The 15675-nt window shown below is 49.0% G+C and overlaps 4 protein-coding genes across 4 annotated transcripts; 2 read left to right on the top strand and 2 right to left on the bottom strand.

The window, feature by feature from the left end:
- Positions 1–1046: 1046 nt before the first annotated feature.
- On the top strand, positions 1047–2443 carry BKA55DRAFT_571542 (uncharacterized protein). Its single transcript, XM_046193081.1, has 2 exons — positions 1047–1093; positions 1156–2443. Exon 2 carries the CDS (start codon positions 1388–1390, stop codon positions 2318–2320), a length of 933 nt encoding a protein of 310 aa, XP_046047941.1. The 5' UTR covers positions 1047–1093; positions 1156–1387; the 3' UTR covers positions 2321–2443.
- Positions 2444–3583: 1140 nt separating this feature from the next.
- On the bottom strand, positions 3584–4998 carry BKA55DRAFT_571539 (uncharacterized protein). The gene has a single exon (XM_046193080.1). It carries the CDS (start codon positions 4839–4841, stop codon positions 3729–3731), a length of 1113 nt encoding a protein of 370 aa, XP_046047940.1. The 5' UTR covers positions 4842–4998; the 3' UTR covers positions 3584–3728.
- Positions 4999–8386: 3388 nt separating this feature from the next.
- BKA55DRAFT_571534 (uncharacterized protein) lies at positions 8387–10225 on the bottom strand. The gene has a single exon (XM_046193079.1). The coding sequence runs from the start codon at positions 10035–10037 to the stop codon at positions 8475–8477; it is 1563 nt and encodes a 520-aa protein (XP_046047939.1). The 5' UTR covers positions 10038–10225; the 3' UTR covers positions 8387–8474.
- Positions 10226–10637: 412 nt separating this feature from the next.
- On the top strand, positions 10638–11015 carry BKA55DRAFT_478390 (uncharacterized protein; the record flags this gene model as incomplete). The annotated part of the gene is made up of 1 exon (XM_046186179.1): positions 10638–11015. A coding segment is annotated over one exon (378 nt), but the record flags the coding sequence as incomplete, so codon positions are not given.
- Positions 11016–15675: the final 4660 nt, after the last annotated feature.

Below are 15675 nucleotides of genomic sequence, written 5' to 3'. Positions count from 1 at the left end.
GTTGTTGCGAAAAAGAATGAATAACATACCTGATTTTGATGATATATTATGGTGTTGTGGTTGTGATGCATTTGTCCCGTAGATGCAGATGGAGGGGTTAGTCCGGTCTGAATTATGTTACTAACCGAGGGAAAGTCGGTACCTTCATTTGGCGGGTTTTGCAGCCAAATTGAGGTACCCCAATTTTCCCTGTCAGCAGACCCTTTTCCCAGTCAATGAACCCCCCGTGCTTGGGTACGGAGCTTGCGGAGTGATACCACAAGCTAAGGGGGGCCGGTCTCTAGGCCCTACCCAAGTACCTCGAGCCGCCTTTCCTTCGAATGCCTCTCTTCCTTCCGAAAAACCGGCTTTGCAACCTTATATACCCGATCCTGGATTGGCTTTGCCTTCTGCCCACGTTTCTTGGGTTTAGGCGGTCGGCCGGCCCCAGAACTTTGGGGAGTGATAGATCTCGCTCCAGGGGACATTTTGATATATAATAAATGTGGTGATAGCTTCAATTGCGATGTAAATTGTGGTGTGCGATTAATTAGATGCCAGGTCTGAGTATTTTCGGCCTGATCGTCTGATATGTGCGGGGAAGAGCCGCATGTAATGACCTTCCTATTTGGGCTAGGCTGACGCTAATGGGATCCACAGGCTCTAACGAATTTACTCAGTTGATGCGGTATGGGTGATGCTAAGATTCTCGGCATATGCCGTGAGCTTGAATGCAAACGCCACCTCCGGTCGTTCCGATGCATTAAATTTCGCTTTGAGATCACCTCTTACTTTACCCCGCTTATCATTCCATCAATCATTAACCAGGATTAATAAACCGCGTTTAGCCATCGCCTTATTTGTAAAGCTCCAGATAATAACTAATTAAACAAAGTAATCAAGCAAGCGACCTCAGGTATTAGAAGCCTTAGTTATCGTAAGAAATCAGTATTACTCGTACTACTTAGTGCAGTGCTAGACTATGACAAATCAAGCCGTAACTACCTGCCTGTGTAAGAAGATGGTCTAAAAAATAGACCTAATCAATTAAAGAACGAAAAATTATTACTACATTCTGTTTAGGTTCTGGACGGTAATACCGGTTAAAGATGACCTGGACGAAAAGTAATCTATTAGCTTGCATAATCTAGTGCGACTTAATTCTTATCGTCTCACCTTCCTGCCGTGTCAGCTCAACCTTTTGTCACAGAAAACTAAAGCAAACCTAAAATTCCATCCAGTAGCGATTAAACTTCCCTTAACATCCGGGTCTTAAGTATTTAAAGTTGAGCTCAGCTCTACTTGACAAAAAATTAACTTAGCGGCTAACTACAAATCAACTTGACCATCTCATGACTTCGAGTGAATCCGTTACGATTTTACAGTTCGATATTACGATTAGTACAAAATGACTCCAGCAATCCAGGGACGGAAGATCGCGATTACTGGCGCTAGCGGCCAGCTTGGGAAGCCGACTATCGAAGCCCTCGTCGGATTGGGCGTCCATACTATTACCGCTATTCAGCGACCCGAAGCTACCAGCACGTTTCCTGTTGATGTTATTGTCAAGAAGGGCAACCTTGAGGATGAAGCTTTCCTCGCCGACGTGCTCAAAGGCCAAGATGCCCTCGTGCTCATGCCGCCTCTGGCTCAACTCATTGAGCTCCAGGAGCCTGCCATCCGCGCGGCCGCTAAGGTTGGCGTACCCTACATCCTTCCGTCCGAGTTCGGCCCCGACCCCTTTGCCGGCCAGCTTGTAGAGGAGAATGGGCTGCTTATAGCGAAGAAGCACATTCGTGATTTAATTGAAAATCTTGGTGTTAATAGCTGGATATCTATCGTCGTCGGCCCATGGCTCGATGCAGGTCTCACTGCGGGCCTATGGGGTATCGAACCCAAGGCACGCAAGGCAACAATCTGGCGGGGCGCTGATGCCAAGGTCAATACGGCGACTATCTCACATACTGGTGAAGCAGTTGCTGCAGTGCTGAGCCTACCGGAGGCTGATCTGGCCAAGTACAAGAACAAAGCTATATACACGCCGTCGTTCCACCTAACGCAGCGAGAGATCCTAGACGCTGTTCAGCACGCAACAGGAACCACAGACGCGGACTGGGACATTAAGTCACGAGATGTAAACGAAATGGCCAAAGAGTATGAGGATAAGATTAGTCAGGGTGACGGTGTGGCGCCTTTCATCAAGTTCTTTGTCACACACTTCTTTGAGGGCCACGGCGGCGACTTCAATCACAAGGTCGATACGGCGGAGTTGGAGAAACTGGAGCAGCTAGGGCTACACAAGGAGGACCTCGTGCAGGCTATTAAAGTGGCGCTGCAGTAAATCACATGTATTCCTAAGAAATAGTAGTTTACCGCGGTTCACAAGGGAGCGAAACACCTTCTACTATATCCTTACACTCAATTATCAATGAAACAACCACAGCTTCATATAGTTTTTAAAAGTTGTTCTTTAAATATTTTCTTCTTCGGATTAGTATAGAGAAAATAATGCTATCCCTTCGATTGTGTTAAGGCTCCAGTCGGGTCACTACAGGGATAACTAACCAATGAATTCGCGAAGGTTGATAGGTACATCATCTCCCACCCATATTACCCTGTGACTAAAATCCTTGCGATCTTCAAGCTACAAATAAAACCCCTTGTTACTTTTATTCACTTACTAATTGCCATGCGTATATAAGTTTCCTCACGTAGAGTCGAGGTATGTGGGGTTAGTGGGGCGTTATACCTAATGGAGCCTTAACACAGTCGAGGAGATAGTCCGAGCGTGCCGGGAGTTCCAGATGTCTCTTTTCCAGTGCCCTCTAAGCTAGGGTCATAGTGTGAGTGCTGACCTCATATTATATAATCCTTTGTCATCCGCTTTGTCATTGTAAATGGGTGAGTGTGAAGTGTTGCAACGCCCGCGCACCGTTGGCACCTAATTACTCACCTTTTGCTACAGAACCTGAAAGAAGTCTAAACCCAATTGTCTGCTGGCCTGACCGATATTTTACGGTTATCAGGTTTAGTAGAACTATCACTTGTCTCGTGGCTGGTTCCCAGGGCTTTTGGGTTAGGCTTCCCCGCATTCTATAGACCGAAATGTGCAGTTGATTATGAAGAAACTAGAGGCGCGGCAGCCGTACCTGGCTCCTACCTCAGCCTAACAGCTATCAACCATTCAGATCCTTGAAAGATAATTTCCCTCGCCTCCAAGAGGCGTCCCACAAGTGACGTGGGGACCTATCTCGTCCTTTTTTGCCAGTTGGACTTAAATAAGGCAGTCTAGGAGCTAGGCATGAAGTTCAAGTATCTTAATGAGACAGGACCGTTCATCAGTAAGCTGAGGATATGGAGCTGAAACCCTTCCTATTCTAAGTCACTTAGTAGGAATAGAATCATTTAATCCATATACAACAATCACTTCCGCTCTTAATACCATTTAAGGAATAGAAGGCCAAGATAGCCAGATTAGCATGAGAACTAATATCATTAGTATGCCTACAACGCACACTGAGCAGGTTTTCCATCACTTGTTTTATGTTCGCTAACATATTTTCATGTTCCAAAATGCTCTTCTTGGGATAATATCCACATTCTTAAGTTTCTCAATGCTCTCTCGCCACAATACGGCCATAATTTTGAGTTGCTGGCTAAGAGTTTTAGTACGATTCCTGCCACCTTCCTTAAGATGTTTTCTCCACTCCACTGGCATGCATTTTTCCCTTGTCTTCATGTCATGTCTCCTACGCGCCATCAACACCCTCTTGACTGAATGGTAGGTTGAATGTCGGCCCAAAGTTGCAGGCTGTACTCGCCCTTTCCTGCTCCCGTTGTTGTCTGGTATTCACCTGCTCGAGGACAAGGGCCAGCTCTTCTCGCACAACCCTCTCTTCGTCTTCACCTTCGGAGATAGCCTGCTCAGGTAGTGTTTCTTCATGCTTTTGTTCAGCCTCTGGTTTTGCAGGCGCGGGATGCTTTTGCTTCATCTCATTCTCCCTTTCCATCTCAAATGCCACAGCAGCATCAAGGCGCTCCTTGAACTCCTTTTTCTGTAACTCTTCCCCGAGCACCGCAAAGTGGCATCTGCGAAATACCCCAAGAGCACTTGAGATGAGGGTCAGGAGCTCCCAGGTAAACAATATCGGTAATGCATAGTGCAGTTGGGGATTGCAACCGCGAGACCAGATATCTATCAGTACTTGATAGAGTTCGTGAGCGGGAAATATAAACCCGATGCGATAGAATGCCGGGCTTAGCTCGAAAGGCAACAAGGTGGAGGTGACATTGAAGATTATCCATGATACGAGGGCCATTGGGACAAATGGAGGTGGTAGCCATATCGTAAACATATCAAGAGTGAGAAAGTTGATATGCGCGAAGAGCCATATAACGGCCCAGGATAAGATAAACTGACTTCCATTGATATCCCAGCCTGATTTGAAAGCCCAGATGGTACTGATAACGCATAGTGACCCAATAAAGGTGTAAGAAAGGGAAACTGCATTGCGGACGATAATAATTCGGTATGGGTCGACGCGGGCATATAGTTTAAACTGAGCATAGAGACCATTGATGGTAACAAGGTAGAAGAACTCTTGTATCAGAATTAAGATGATAACCACGGTGTTATAGATTGCTCTCGATCCTTGAAGTGTTGGCTGAATGTTGATGAATTGGAGCTCCCAAGGGTTTGCGAAGACCGAAAGTGCAACAGGGCTGAAGGCAGATGTAATATTGCCAGTTTCTTTCCCAGTACTGTATGCTACCCTGGCTGCCCCAGATAGAAGTTGAAGGCTGGCTGATATAGCGGAGTCGATGGTCGGCGCATATAAAGCTTCATTCCATACGTACGCCATGACGTCCGTGTTGTTATATGCCGACGCTGCTGCGCTGTCCGTGTTGTTTGTATTGCGCAGTAGTGCTGGGTGAAAAAAATATATATATTTTGTAAAACTTGATTGTTCATTATTGAGATGAGAGTTCTTCTCGGGTTTATATCTCTAGATGATTTCATCTAGGACTTTGAACTCTAAATCTAGGACTTTCAGTCTAACAGTCTAAACCCTGAAAGGAAGGGGGATTCCCGGAATTTCCAACAGTCCGTCAATGCCTCCTGCAGCCTACCTGATGCGCCTTGTGACACATAGAGAGCTCCCCAGTATCTCGCCCTACAGACGGCTTCGAGCAGATCGATCGAGGTTGGAAAGTCTGAGGGCGATCGTTCGATTAAAGATGGAAATTTCGGCCCTTGGAGAGAGGCATATGCCCCCAGTACAGCGCGGCCAATGGCGCCTCCATCGTAATCAACAAAGACGACGTGAAGATTGTGAATATGGCTCGTCTGTAGGAATAGGGACCCAAAGATGTAGCAGAAGAGGCCAAGAAAAAGAAACTGGAGGTAGAGAAAGTTGGCGCCGACCGCCTTACAAAATGATTTGCGGACATTCTTCAGCACCGGGCTGTTATTGGTGGGCGGTTATCTACGGTGGGCGATAGGGGGGACTGTTGCAAAACTCCTGGTCGTTTCCATTTGGGTTTAGGGGCTTTACTTCTTAGTCAACTGAGTACCTTGGGATCGTCAGAAAATTGTACTGCGGACTAGCTGCGGGCTCGCGCTGTAGCCAACATCAGATGAATGGTTGACAGGGGAGTCTAATTTCGCCATTGCGAACAACTGAGCCTCTCCCCATCCAATAGCATTGTGTAATTAGATCATAGATAGAGACCCCTAGCTCAGCGCGTCCTGTGCCCCAGTAGGGGACTTTTCGGGGCCGATGGCCCCCCCGACGAAAAATACACATCATTAATCAATCCACAACTGCTACTCGTTATTAATGGCCTGATCTTCTGTCCCTCAAAGTACACACCTAACGCGACACACTGGTGGACAATCGCCACAGCGCAGACACCTACCATGTCATCATGAACACAATCTAAGTCGATTTTTTTGTAAATAAACTCGCTGCCTAAGCTTTGGTTTGTACTTCATGATTACAGCTCATCCTGTTTCAGACATCGCGAAAGTCTCACTGGCCATTCCTCTTCCATTCGCAATAAAAAGCAGCCTGGTGAGCCCATGGCGGCGGTTAACCCGGTAATTCTGTTTCTGGTCAGCGGTGGTTTAGCGCCGTAACCGCCTACTAAAAAGAGCTTAGCGACTTCATACACTGCGGAGAAGGGCGATATTGTTCTTGCACATCGAGGGCAAGGATCATGACCCCCGTGAATAACTTCATGGTTGAAATGAGCCCCAAAACACAGGCAGAATGCTGTCTAGAAGATCAGCAGACTGGGCATACGCATAAGAGACCGACTCTCGTCGCTCCTGTGGATAGAAAACCAGGCGCTCATTTAATCTTGAGCTGCCCATCCGTACATGTCATACCTGCATGAGACCGCATCTTGCTTCAAATTAATTAAAATGCATTCTGGTGGTTTGGTGCGCCTCGTGGCTATGACAGGATCTTGCCGCGACGCTAAAAATCGAGAAATTCAAGCTGAGGTACAGAGCGCAATGTACTGCGGGGCGAAGTGAATATGCCGCTAACCCAATTTAACACACTTGCAGTGATTTCAGGGGTTTTGCAACAGTCACCTCTATAGCCTGCCATAGTTATCCCAGGCCCTCGGATAAAGAGACTTAGACTAACTCACCGCCACCCCACACACCCCCCGTCCCCGCACACTTCAACACCATCAACGCGTCATCAACACAGGATTCTTCATTTTATTCAATATTATCAAATAAAATCCGTTTTTTTTTTTAATTTCAATGGCAATAGAATCGCAGCTATCAGATTATGAAAAGAGGATGTTATTGGCAATTAAGGACGTGGAAATCATTGGTTTGCGGCCCTCAGCGGTAAAACACTCAGTCAAGCTCTCGACATTGCATGATCGATGCGCCGGAGGCCAGGATATCCGCACAGCACATCAGAAAGATCAGTCGCTTACTGTAGAGCAGGAAGATGACCTAGTTAACTATATTATCGAACGAGAGCGCGCTTTTCAGCCTCTCACGAAGAAGGATATCCATGACTTCGCACAGGCGTTATCATCAGTCAACGGGCAAGTCTCTTATGTCGGCAAGAACTGGGTTAACAGATTCTTTACCCGCCATTCGAGTATAGAATTGAAGCCATCGCGAGTCATAGAATCCGCAAGGAAGCGTTCTGTGACGAAGGAGTCACTTTCCGAGTACTACGATGGTCTCAACTGGGTAGTCAACACGAAGAAGATAACTAGGCCTTATATGTATAACGTTGACGAGACCGGCGTACAAATCGGTGAGACCAACGGTGGCATAGTAGCCGGAACAGCGATGACTTCTTCCTCAGAGAGGATAAAGTCCGACAATACGACTTGGAGCTCAATAATCGAGTCTGTATCAGCGGACGGTCGGCGTCTCACGCCTTGTGTCGTTTTTACCGGCGAGAACCTCCAAGGACAGTGGTTTCCAGCCGTTTTTCCTGATTGGAAGTATACTTGCAGTCCAACCGGTTGGTCTAACAGCGACATCTTCATCCGTTGGTTCATGGGGTATTCATACCGCAGACTAAGCCGAAGGATCCTAAGCAATGGAGACTATTGGTCCTAGACCAGCATAAGTCACATATTACAGCAGAATTGATGAAAAAGGCGTGGCTGCATAAGATTTGGCTCTCTTGGTTACCCTCACACTCATCACATATCACTCAGCCGCTCGATGTTGCCGTATTTGGGCCGTTAAAAACATACTATCGCCAGTTTACCCGCTCTTGGGCCTCATACGAAGCAACCTCACCACACCAACAACAACTGTTCCTAAAAGCTTATGAGAGGGCTTCATTAAAAGCCCTGAGCCGTAGGAACATAATAAGTGGTTTCTCAGCCTCTGGGCTTTTCCCGATCAATCTACAGAAGGCATTGGCGGCATTGAAGCCAAGGGAGAAGAAACGCAAGCGCTTCAACGGGCCTATAACACCAAGGAAGGCCCAAGTAATCGCTGATACGATCTGGAGTACGCCCCAAGGAAGTGCCGATATTCAAAAACAACTGGAATCTGTACAAAGTCAAGGAAATGCCTTTATTCGCGACTTCAATTGTATCATAAAGAAGGCGATGAAATGTATTGACCAGAAGAACAGTCAAATTCAACGCCTAGAGGAGGAAAAAGCAGTACTGAAGGCATCAGTAACAGCAAGAGAGCCCACTGGCCGAGTCGCCGTTCAATTTGACCCCAACAAGGCTTTCCCTGAGATTGAACAGATTATCTCGGCTCGTGATCAGGCTGAAAAGAACGTACTACATCAGATCGAGGGAAATAAGAGAAAACAACATAAAAAGAATCCGCCAAAAACACAGACTGCAGATACAATATTTGTGAATTAGTTTCCAAATTCTTAGTTAAATTGAATAAATACTCATTATTGTAGAATTAATTGAAGTCATCTATGGATTCAGTTGTGATACTATCACGGGTGTGTGGGGTGGCGGTGAGTTAGTCTAGATCAGGTAAACAAAGCTCCATCTCTACTCAAGGCCCATTCGACCAGTGGTTCAGGCTGCTCCTCAATCTCCCTCTTACACCCCTGGAGCCATTTCCAGTGCTCCTCACATTCATCAAATATACGCCCCAAATCATCATATAATGCATCTATATCTTCTGGTACCCGCTTATCATCCTTAATCTGGATACGCTCCCAGATATACCTACATTTCTCGCGACGAAACTTAAGCAACGTGGTATCGTTGTATTTGAGGATATAGTTGAAGTCCTGCTGAAGACAAGGAGTATTCTGCATACTGCGGCTCCACTCATTAGAGTACTTCCAGGGTAAGTGTTGCCCAGTAAGTGTTTGTAAGTCGTGTAAACCACTTGAGAGCTGCCACGATAAGTTGCGGAGTTCATACCCGATGAGGCATAAGAGCCAGTCGCCAAGTACCTTTCCTAGCTCCTGTCGGCCATGAGTTTTGGCGAAGCAGGAGTTACATTGGTATGTGTTGAGCAAGGGCTCTGTGATTTCCTTTTCGTCCCACGTTATGTCCCCTTCGCGATTGGGCCCCCTTCTCGCGGGCTTCCAATGGTGATGGGTCCCACCAAACCGAAACTCTCGCAGCTCTTGCCAGCGCGTGCATCCAGGACATCGAACCATCCACATCGACCAATGCTGTTCACGAGCACCCTTTCTGTGGAAGAGACCAAGAGGCGCATTAAAGAGTGGTCTCTTGTGATTCAGATATTCTGAAAACCCTGGAAAATATCGATCGACGCGTGATCCAAATACGACTTGGCGGCTTGGGACAATGGGTAGCCGCCGAGTGCCTCCGGTCTCGTCGAATAGCTGCCATATTTCGTCTTGTTGGAACCGGCACTCGTTGCACTTTCGAAGCCATCGCTTCTTCCCACAATTCTCACCCTCCACAGCTAGGGCATTCTGATCGATCAAGTTTATCCGATCTTGTTGTGTCATTTTGTCAAACTGGTCGTGGTTTATGCCTTTGAAACCCTCCATGCCATAATATTGGAGTAGATCCAGATTGTTGATTGGAAAACCGCCGCTCAAATGTCCTTTGCCTGAGGTAACGCAGATAAAGTATCTAAAACGCTGCTTTTGCGCTTCCCAAAGGGAGTCTTTGGCATCAAGCTCGGCTTGTTCTGTATTTGTGTTTCGATGCGGTATGTGCCTTGTTTGCTCCCACGTAGTGACCATTCTAGCGGCGGGAGATCCGGGAAGAGGCTTCCTGTATCGCAATCTGAGAATAGAATGGTTGTTAAAGTGCTTGTGAGAGAGAAGACGCAGACAGTTAGTGCAGGCCCATCGCATCTTCTCCCAAGCTGGGTCGGTCCAGTCTGGTCTCAGGCTGGTATCCCTGGACCGGAAAAAGAGATAAGGGCCGCCATACTCAGGCACTAACTCAAGCGCCAAAAGACGCTCTGCAAAATGCTTCTGCTTTGGGTTGATGAGACGTCGAAAGTGGGTATTGACCTGACTGATCGATATGAAGCTGATGGGGTCGAGCAAGCGAATGATGTAACACTGGAGTTCTGTTGGTAGAAGTTCTAGAGACATCTCGCTTGTACTATAGCTAGCAGTTTAAGAAGATTCTCGGAGTGGTTGGGAGTTGGTTTCTGGTTATAACTTCAACCCTCACTTTGTTTTTGAGGCTATGTATTGTGAAGCGGGGTTACGCGCAATAATTATTAGTCCGGGCCTTGAGTCCCCATACGGTGGGCGATGGGGGCAGCCACCAAAGTGCACCATTAAGACTGCATCTCATTGTTGAGTTCGCGTTCTGTAGGTCTGCTGTGTGCAAGTAGGCAGCAAACGTGATGCCCCAAACCGCGGTAAGCGATAAAACGAATCGGAGCCTCAGCCGGAGATCCTGTTCCGGGATTCTTTCCATGCTCTGATGGTGGCCTAAGGCCTAAGCCTGGGTGGGGTCTCAGACCTGAGGCATCTATATATTGATGACGTGCCTAACAGGGCACCTGGTTAATCACAGCATTGTATTGCACTGAGGATATGAGACAAAAAACGATCTTCTTTTTAAAAATAACTTCTATTTATCCTATTTATCACTTTCAAAAGACCTGAGGACTGCCTGGCGGAGATTCAGGCCCTTGGTGGATGTCTGGTGTTGCGAACCCCGCATCAGACGTCATCATCGTCATGGGAGACGATCCGGATGGTTCGAGCGGGGGATATCACCGCCCTCAGCGGAAGAGGGTCAGGACGACGAAGGTATTGGAGATGGAGCAGCAAAATGGCGATATGGAATGGCAGGAGGAAGGTGAGACCAGTGAGGGAGCTCTGGGACAAAACCGAGCTCGGAAGCAGGCTGCCCCCAAGTCAGCTGGTGGTATGGTCGAGGCAGTCCAGAGCTTGAAGCAACTACTAGAGCAGGACTTGAACAAGAAAATCGAAGCGATGAAGGCCGAATTTCAGCTCGAGTTCACCAAGCTCAGTGATCGCATGGCCGAGGAAGTCGCCAGGGCCACGGCCCAGATGGCACAAGAATTATCGCAAGTCCGAGACCAGCTCACCCAGGTTTGCGGCGAGCTAGAGCAGACTCGACTACAGCTAGACATGCTGAACAAGACTGAAACACCACGGTCGTCGGTTCAATCGTATGCAGACGCAGCCAGGATGACATCCACCAGCATGTCCAGTCAATCTTCGTCTGCAGCCCGATCGGCAACTCCAGAACCGGTGTTCTGCACAGTCGACACATCCAGAGTTCCTGAAAACCATCTTAGAGAGGCTACACCAACAATGATTCGTAAGACCGTGGAGCAGGAGATGCGACAGTCGAGTGACCAACCTCACTGGCGATGCGTCGCAGTGACCAGAGATGGTCGGAATGCCAACCGCCTTAGGATTATAGGTAGGAATAAAGAAGAAATGCAAAAGATCAAGACCGTCCTCGAAACCAGGAAAGCTCCAGGTGCAAGAGTCCTTCGGGACCAACTATATCCTATCAAAGTTGATAGCATGAATCGTATGGCCGTCTTTGACCAGGAGTTTAACATCATCCCCGGAGCAATAGAAGCCTTAAACCAGGAGAGTGAAGTCCAGATTGCCAAGGTAGCCTGGCCGAGCCGGAAGGTCAACCCCAAGTCATATGGACCCATGGTAGTCTACTTAACTAAGAGCAGCGATGCCAAGAGGCTACTGCAGGAACACTACTTTGTCGTCGCAGGTGAATCGGCATATACGAGTGTATTTGAGCAGACTACTGGACCGGAACAATGCTATAACTGCCAAGAGCTTGGTCACAAGGCTTCCTCGTGCAGCAAGACTCGAGTATGTGCAAGGTGCGCTACCATAGGTCACCATCACAGTGAGTGCCAGGCACAGATACCCAAGTGCGCTCTCTGTAGCGGTCCGCATGAGTCATTCAGCAGAAATTGCCTAAAACTTCACCCTAGGCGGCATGAGTAAGTCGCTGCAGGTGATTCAACTGAATGTGAGAAAGTAGGATATGGTACATGAGAGCCTCATGAACGATAAGCAACTACAAGAATACACAGCGATAGCGATCCAAGAGCCCCAGGCACACCAAAAGGACGGCAAGCTACTAACGGTCCCAATGGGGCACCCCAGATGGGTTAAGATAGTCCCCACGATTTAGCGAGAGGGCCGATGGCCGATCCGAAGCATGTTATGGGTAAACAAGGATGTGGAGGCAGAGCAGATACCGATTGAGACAGCGGATATGACGGCAGCCATCTTGCGACTCCCTGAGCGGCTGGTTCTGGTTGTTTCGGTTTACGTGCCAGGAGGAGACACCCAAGCTTTACAAGGCACTTGCAACGCTTTGCACCAGGTCATCTCAGATGTAAGAGGACAGGCTGGTAGACTGGTGGACGTGGTAGTTGTCGGAGACTTTAACCGACACGACCAGCTATGGGGAGGAGACGACATATCCTTGACGAGGCAAGGCGAAGCAGATCAGATTATCAACCTTATGAATGAGTTTGAACTTATGAGCCCGCTCCCGAGAGGAACGAAGACATGGAGCGGCGGGGATTTTGAGACAACTGTCGACCTGGTCCTTGCTTCCGCGGACCTAGCATCCTCGAATATCAAGTGTATGATACACGGTACAGAGCACGGATCTGATCATTGTGCCATTGAGACAGAGTTCGACGTCTCGGTCCTGGTACCGCAAGCTCAAGAACGGCTCTTGCTCAAAAACGCACCATGGAAGGAAATCAATGTTCGAATTGCCGCAGCATTAGAGTCTACCCTGGAGGAAGGTACTGTACAGCAGAAGACTGACAGGCATATGACAGTGGTGCTAGAGGCGGTTCGCGCTCTGACACCCAGAGCTAAGCCGTCACCTTATGCAAAACGCTGGTGGACGTCAGACCTCATGCAACTCCGGCACATATACACACACTGGAGAAATCGCGCTAGAGCATTGAGGCGAGCAGGATGGGCATGTCAAGAGCTTGAGGAGACGGCCAGAGGAGCAGCAAAGCAATACCACGATGCCATCAGACAGCAGAAGAAGACGCACTGGAATGAGATTCTAGCTGACAACGACAACATCTGGAAGGCAGCAAAGTACCTCAAGTCTGGAGATGACATAGCATTCGGCAAAGTGCCCCAACTTACAAGGGCCGACGGCACACGGACGACCAACAACATCGAACAGGCCAAGGAGATGTTAGCCAACTTTTTCCCTCCACCGCCGGAACACATCGAAGAGGAAGGGGAGCGACCTCAGCGGGGAACCGCCATCGTCATGCCAGACGTTACCATGGAGGAGGTAGAGCGACAGCTCTTCTCGACAAAGTCATGGAAAGCACCTGGCGAGGACGGACTACCCGCCGTAGTTTGGAAAGAGATCTGGCCCTCTGTTAAGCACCGAGTCTTCTCGCTGTTTCGTGCATCGCTAGAAGAAGGAATGCTGCCGAATCAATGGATACATGCCAAGATTGTTCCACTGAAGAAGCCAAATAAAGAAAACTACTCGATCGCAAAGGCGTGGAGGCCCATATCGCTCCTATCTACCCTAGGCAAAATACTAGAGGCAGTCGTCGCAGAACGGATCTCACACGCGGTTGAGACATACGGATTGCTGCCAACAAACCACTTCGGAGCTCGCAAACAGCGGTCCGCCGAGCAGGCCTTGATGTTGCTGCAGGAGCAGATCTTCGCTGCTTGGCGAGGCCGACGGATCCTTAGCTTGGTAAGCTTTGACGTCAAAGGAGCCTACAACGGAGTATGTAAGGAGAGGCCCATCCAAAGACTAAGAGCAAGGGGTATACCAGAGGACCTGCTTCGCTGGATCGAAGCCTTTTGCTCGGATCGCACAGCGACTATTCAGATCAACGGACAGACATCCGAGATGCGAAGTCTACCACAAGCTGGGCTCCCACAAGGCTCACCTCTGTCTCCGATTCTGTTTCTTTTCTTCAATGCAGACCTTGTACAGCGGCGCATCGATTGCTACGGGGGAGCGATAGCGTTTGTGGATGATTTCACGGCGTGGGTGACAGGTCCGACGGCAGAGAGCAACCGCGATGGAATCAATGAGATTATCAAAAAGGCGCTGGACTGGGAAAGGAGAAGTGGCGCGACCTTCGAGGCAGAAAAGACGGCGATTATACACTTCACCCGGAAGGCATACAAGTCCGACTCAGAGCCTTTTGCAATCAGGGGACAGCTTGTTCGGCCCAAGACCCAGGTCAAGGTTCTCGGCATGATTATGGATGCTGGCCTCAAATACAAAGAGCACATTGCACGGGCAGCGACAAAAGGTTTGAAGGCTGCAATGGAGCTGCAGAGGCTCAGGGGTCTTACTCCGAGGACAGCGAGGCAGCTATTCACAGCCACGGTGGCCCCGGTCGTGGATTACGCCTCAAACGTATGGATGCACGCATGCAGGTATAGAAGAGCCAGCCCTATCAACCGGGTTCAGAGGATTGGGGCAAATGCAATCGTGGGGACGTTCCTCACAGTGGCAACAAGCGTAGCAGAAGCAGAGGCGCATATCGCCAGCGCACATGAACGGTTCTGGAGACGGGCCATCAAGATGTGGACTGATCTACATACCCTTCCGACAACCAACCCTCTCCGAAGCTCTACATCTCTCATTCGAAAGTTCAGAAGATACAATCGCTCGCCATTCTACGAGGTAGCAGTGGCACTCAATGAGATCCCGGTGGAAGAACTAGAAACGATCAACCCTTTCACGTTGGCACCCTGGGTAGAACGGGTGCAAACTATAGTGGATGAAGGGGATAGTTCAGGGACAACGCAAGCAGACCTAGGATGGGCGGTACGTGCTGCAGTGAGCAGTTCGTCGCGGAACGGGGTAGTCGCAGTCGGCGGGGTCATCGAGATCCCTGCCTCGGTGCGAGGAGGACCGAAGCTTGAGCGCTTTTCCTTCACGCTCGGCATGAGGACGGAGCAGAACCCATTTTCCGGACAACTAGCAGCGATGGCTTACGCGTTGAGACACTTACCCGACCTTGAGTATCGAAGCGTGGCACTGTTGGCGAGCAATAAAGCCGCCGTGCTCACAGTCCGAAACCCTCGCCAGCAGTCCGGTCAAGAGTATGTTGGATGCATATATGATTCCATCAATGTATTGAGGGTCAAAGGAAACGTGGTGGCTGTCGTATGGATGCCTATCAGTGCTGAACACAGGCTCCTGAAAATGGCTAAGAAAGAGGCGCGAAGTGCGAGCCAAGACGGTGCCGTCCCGGCTCAGAAGTTTCCCCGAATGCGATCGACGACCCTGAATATAGCCCGATCGAGCCAGCGTGCAAGCAAACGGCTACCAGAGAATGTTGGGAAGTTTTCGAAGAAGGTTGATACTGCGCTCCCGGGTAAGCACACTCGATTGCTCTACGATGGCTTGTCACGGAGAGAAGCCAGCGTGCTAGCACAACTTAGGACAGGCATGGCCAGATTAAATGGATACCTCTTCCGGATCAGCATAGCAGCGTCACAGCAATGCGCATGCGGACAAGCGATAGAGACAGTAGAGCACTTTCTCTTTCGATGCAAGAAATGGACAGCGCACAGGACTGAGATGCTGCAGTGCACCGAGATATTGAGAGGGAACCTCTCGTTCTACCTAGGAGGAAAGTCACCATCAGATGACGCCAAGTGGACGCCAAACATGCAGGCAGTCCATGCAACTATCTCTTTGAGTGTCATAAGCCTACACTTCCGTACCGAGCCCCACATG

This window comes from Fusarium redolens (genome assembly GCF_020744475.1).
Source record: "Fusarium redolens strain MPI-CAGE-AT-0023 chromosome Unknown BKA55scaffold_10, whole genome shotgun sequence".
In the NCBI taxonomy this organism is placed as follows: domain Eukaryota; kingdom Fungi; phylum Ascomycota; class Sordariomycetes; order Hypocreales; family Nectriaceae; genus Fusarium; species Fusarium redolens.
The sequence above is the reverse complement of the archived record's forward strand: the minus strand, read 5'-3'. Positions and strand labels throughout refer to the sequence as shown.

Excerpts from the sequence above, each read along its gene's own strand:
- BKA55DRAFT_571542 (XM_046193081.1), top strand. The coding sequence starts at position 1,388 with ATGACTCCAGCAATCCAGGGACGGAAGATCGCGATTACTGGCGCTAGC.
- BKA55DRAFT_571539 (XM_046193080.1), bottom strand. The coding sequence starts at position 4,841 with ATGGCGTACGTATGGAATGAAGCTTTATATGCGCCGACCATCGACTCC.
- BKA55DRAFT_571534 (XM_046193079.1), bottom strand. The coding sequence starts at position 10,037 with ATGTCTCTAGAACTTCTACCAACAGAACTCCAGTGTTACATCATTCGC.